Below are 3,866 nucleotides of genomic sequence, written 5' to 3'. Positions count from 1 at the left end.
TTACGGGAAAGAGACCTAGTAGAAATTTTTTATTAAAGAAATCATTTTTATTTAATTAGAATAAATTTACCATATATCAAATTAATCTTTTTTTTTCTAATAAGAAAAAGGAATATATAACATAAATTAATGATCATTACCTCTTATTTCTCTTATATACTAGAGTTAGGTTAATTAGATCCGATTTATGGATTTGTGCTTATTGTAGATTTGCATAAGCATTGCTCTTAAGAAAAAAAAAAAAGGAAAAGAAAAAAAGAAGAAGCATAAAACATAAACCATTTATATAGATGCAAACACTAGAAACACAAGCTGATATATTTTTGTCCATAAAGACAACATTAAAGTCTTTAATTATTCTGAAAAGCAAATTACACTACTGAAATATTTGAAATACTGCAAATATGGATTCTTCTTCCTGGATCCAAATCATAAACTTCAGAATGCATAATAGGCCTTTCTGCAATGAATAATTAATTTGCACATTATTAATTTTAAAAAAAATATATTAGAAGATAAGGGAAAGTGAATTATCTTACCTTGCACTCGATCATTTATGAAATAACGATGAACCCTAATTCTTTCAGTTTGTCGAGAGCTTCATTCAAGGTATAGTAGAAACACCCTGAAGGATCATAGTAGAACTGCACAACAAGAAAATTAAATATACAAAAATTACAATATAGCTAAGCACCATAAGGAATACAAAAAAGTATAAATTGCAGCATAAAAGCATAAACGTTGGGTTTGCTATAAATGAACTCAAAATGTAGAATTAATTTATAAATGAGTTTTTCATGTTCGGAATAAATTAAAAATTGAAAACTCATTTGATTTTATTTTTAAAATACCCTTACCCTGTAAATCCTACCACTTGGCATGATCCTTTCCTCAGCAAGCCAGCCAGGAAGAAGCCAGCCGTAGCCAGGGGAAGTGTTGTCATGAATGGTGCGCATGCTACCCGGACATTTCACCCTTCTCCGGCCGGAATTCTCAATAATCGACAGAGTAGACATTGTTTCCGGTGAATTCCTATCATAGATGCCACCATCATAGAAGCTGGATATTTCAAGGGTACCTTCGTCACTTTCGTCCATCTCATCGTCACTTTCGTCCTTCACATCTAAACTATTTTCACCTCTCTCCATATTTCCCTTCTTTGAGCTATCCCCTCTCTTCACCATTGCTCGATATATGGTTTGAAGCTCTAGAGTGAGTGCTCTATGGCTCTTTATATAATGGGAGGCATGGTAAGTTTTCTTAATTTGGGAAAAAAAGAATAAACAAAAAGCTAATTGGTCCTCTGTGTTAATATTAATTATCATTGTAGCACAAAATACTTTAGATTCTTATATTTTGAACCCTTGCAATAATTAAGTAATATTGCTTGTTCTTATTTTTTTCTTTTAAGGTTTAGTTTAATTTATTAATCTTTCTTCTTTCACTGCTCATATATATAATGCTTTACACATAAAAACTTATTATTTCTCAAAAATATTAAATTTAGGATCTTTTAGCTTTATAACTATTTGATTTGATATTATTTTAAATATACTACATTAAGATGTTGAGTATACATTCTTATACTTTTATTTTGCACCATAATAATAAATTAAATTTCATATAAAAATAAGAGTTACGTACATAAAAACTCCTTACGTAAAACCATGCATTACGTTTGTTAGGGTTTGAATTTTATTGGTCTAAAATCGACTTGTGACGTGTGTCATACCAACTTATAACTTCGCAATTAATAAACAACTCAGTTATACGCGAAAGGTTAGACACGTGTTTCATTTTACTTATTACCAAAAAACAAGTCATATGTTTATTTATTATTGTACGGAAAGTACGTAAGTATATCAAGAAAAGACATCACATATTTAGTTATTAAATTATTAAGTACATTTAATAAAAAAATTTTGGATGCTTAAGATATGTATAATTTTTATTGTTATAATCAAATCTTCCTGATTTCCTATTTAAATTGTAACACACACACACACGCCACTATAAAAATGTTAATATATGTATACATATAATTATAGGTGCAAATTTTGCTCCAAAAAAAAAAAAGGTGCAAATGAAATGCTTTAAGGTTCTGCAACTATTTGTAAAAATACACAAAATTTGGAGGACTATATTGAAAATAAGTAATGTAGGAGTTAAATTGTAAAACTTGGTGAAAAAAAAAATGGTAACTCTAATATTCGATAAGGACAGAATTTGGTCTTTACCTACTTTTGTCATAAACAAATGTAACCGTTTCAGACTGGTAAAAGCTGATAAAAATACTAAAACACCTTCCTTAATTACCATTATCAAATACTAAAACACATATAATATAATATAATATAATATATGGTTATGAGTAGAAAATTGTTTTGGTAAAACAAATAAATGGAAATGTCCTAAATGACATTTGCTTGTTTTGGTAATAATAATAATATGAGTTGGACAAATGGAAAATTAAATCAAGCCAGACCCCCTCTTAGTTGAAAAGTTTGTTTTTTTTTCATATTCTCAATTGACAAATGTGTTGTCCTCATTCTTAATTAGGATTTTTATCCTTAATAAGAGATTAGGTTTTTCTTTTTTTCTTTTTATTGCGGATTTGGGCTTTGATATTTATTTTTTAAATAGTTTTACTTTTGCAACGTTCATTTAAATTTTTTGAAAAAATTATGATTTTATCCCTCTATTTTATAAAAAATAATTAGCATGCCATCGCATTTAAAAAATACACTATTTTTTCCCTTTATTTTGTCTCTATTAATGTAGCCCACCCAAGTCCTAGTGCCGGTCTGGCCCACGAAAATGGGTCGTGACAATTAAACTATTATATCTTTTTGTCTAAATTTTGTAAGTTTTTTGTAAAATATTTTATAAAAAGATGAAAATACCCTCATTGTAAAAGGGGTCCTTCATCTCCCTCTCTCCTCACCAGGCCCTAAGAGCATCTCAATGCAATCATAGATTGTGGCTGATATGTCTTAATAAATAGAAGTTGTGGATGGTAATGTGACTGAATGTGTGTTTGTAGATGTTAAATTTTAAAAATGGCTCTCTAATGCACAAAAAAAAATCAATTTCATCACAAGAAGAAGTTTGAATGCAAATAAAAGAGAAGGCATAAAGGAGAATAAAAAAATAAGAAAAAAAATGAATAAATAGGAAAAAAAAAATGAAAAGTTAAGTCATGCTATCTAACAAACTATCTAAAAATAGAGTGTGTGGACAAAGATTTTCTTTTTGACACATTAGACTCACAGATTAAACAGACAATAGCATTGAAGAAAATTTTTATTTTTAACTTTCAATTTTTCAGATGCGGCAAATAAATTAAAACAACCCATAGTTGTATAATTCCTCTCTTTTTTTTTCCTTCCTTGCTGCCCCTGTTATTACGCCTAGTGGGTACTATCGAAGCTTCCTCGCTATTCTTCGTCGTCATTTTGAATTCTTAGGACTTAGAATTTTAGACAATACCACCATTGTCAACTTCGCCAAGGATAAAGAAGCGTTCACACTCTCAATAGAAGATCATTTTGCTGCGATGCTAACCAAGACAATTTACTTTCCTATGGAGAAATGTAGAAGGAATCGTAGAGTCTTAGGATGTTCAAGACGCATTTTGAAATAGATGTGAAAATAGAGCCTCAGGAGATTTCTCGTATCGTAATGCTCTGTTTCTACAATTTGATCATGATTTGAATGGAAATATTAATTTGGAAAAGCTTAAGGCAGAGACTAAGCGGATGATGTGGCTATGACTAATGGAATGAGTTTTTTGCTAAAGGTTCTTAAATGAGAGTCTCTTGAAGAAAGTTGCTGAGAGAGAATTTGCTTCTATGTTTGCTGCTTAA

The 3,866-nt window shown here is 29.6% G+C and overlaps 1 protein-coding gene and 1 pseudogene across 1 annotated transcript; one reads left to right on the top strand and one right to left on the bottom strand.

The window, feature by feature from the left end:
- Window positions 1-261: 261 nt before the first annotated feature.
- Window positions 262-1,191, bottom strand: LOC105647670 (uncharacterized). Its single transcript, XM_012233846.3, has 3 exons — window positions 858-1,191; window positions 540-644; window positions 262-460 (listed from the first exon to the last, which is right to left on the bottom strand). Exons 1-2 carry the CDS (start codon window positions 1,182-1,184, stop codon window positions 555-557), a joined length of 417 nt encoding a protein of 138 aa, XP_012089236.1. The 5' UTR covers window positions 1,185-1,191; the 3' UTR covers window positions 262-460; window positions 540-554.
- Window positions 1,192-2,817: 1,626 nt separating this feature from the next.
- LOC149495851 (uncharacterized) lies at window positions 2,818-3,866 on the top strand (annotated as a pseudogene).

The sequence above is a fragment of the Jatropha curcas genome, chromosome 6, assembly GCF_041381405.1.
Source record: "Jatropha curcas cultivar XTBG-Jc1 chromosome 6, XTBG_Jcur_1.0, whole genome shotgun sequence".
Taxonomy (NCBI): Eukaryota; Viridiplantae; Streptophyta; class Magnoliopsida; order Malpighiales; family Euphorbiaceae; genus Jatropha; species Jatropha curcas.
The sequence above is the reverse complement of the archived record's forward strand: the minus strand, read 5'-3'. Positions and strand labels throughout refer to the sequence as shown.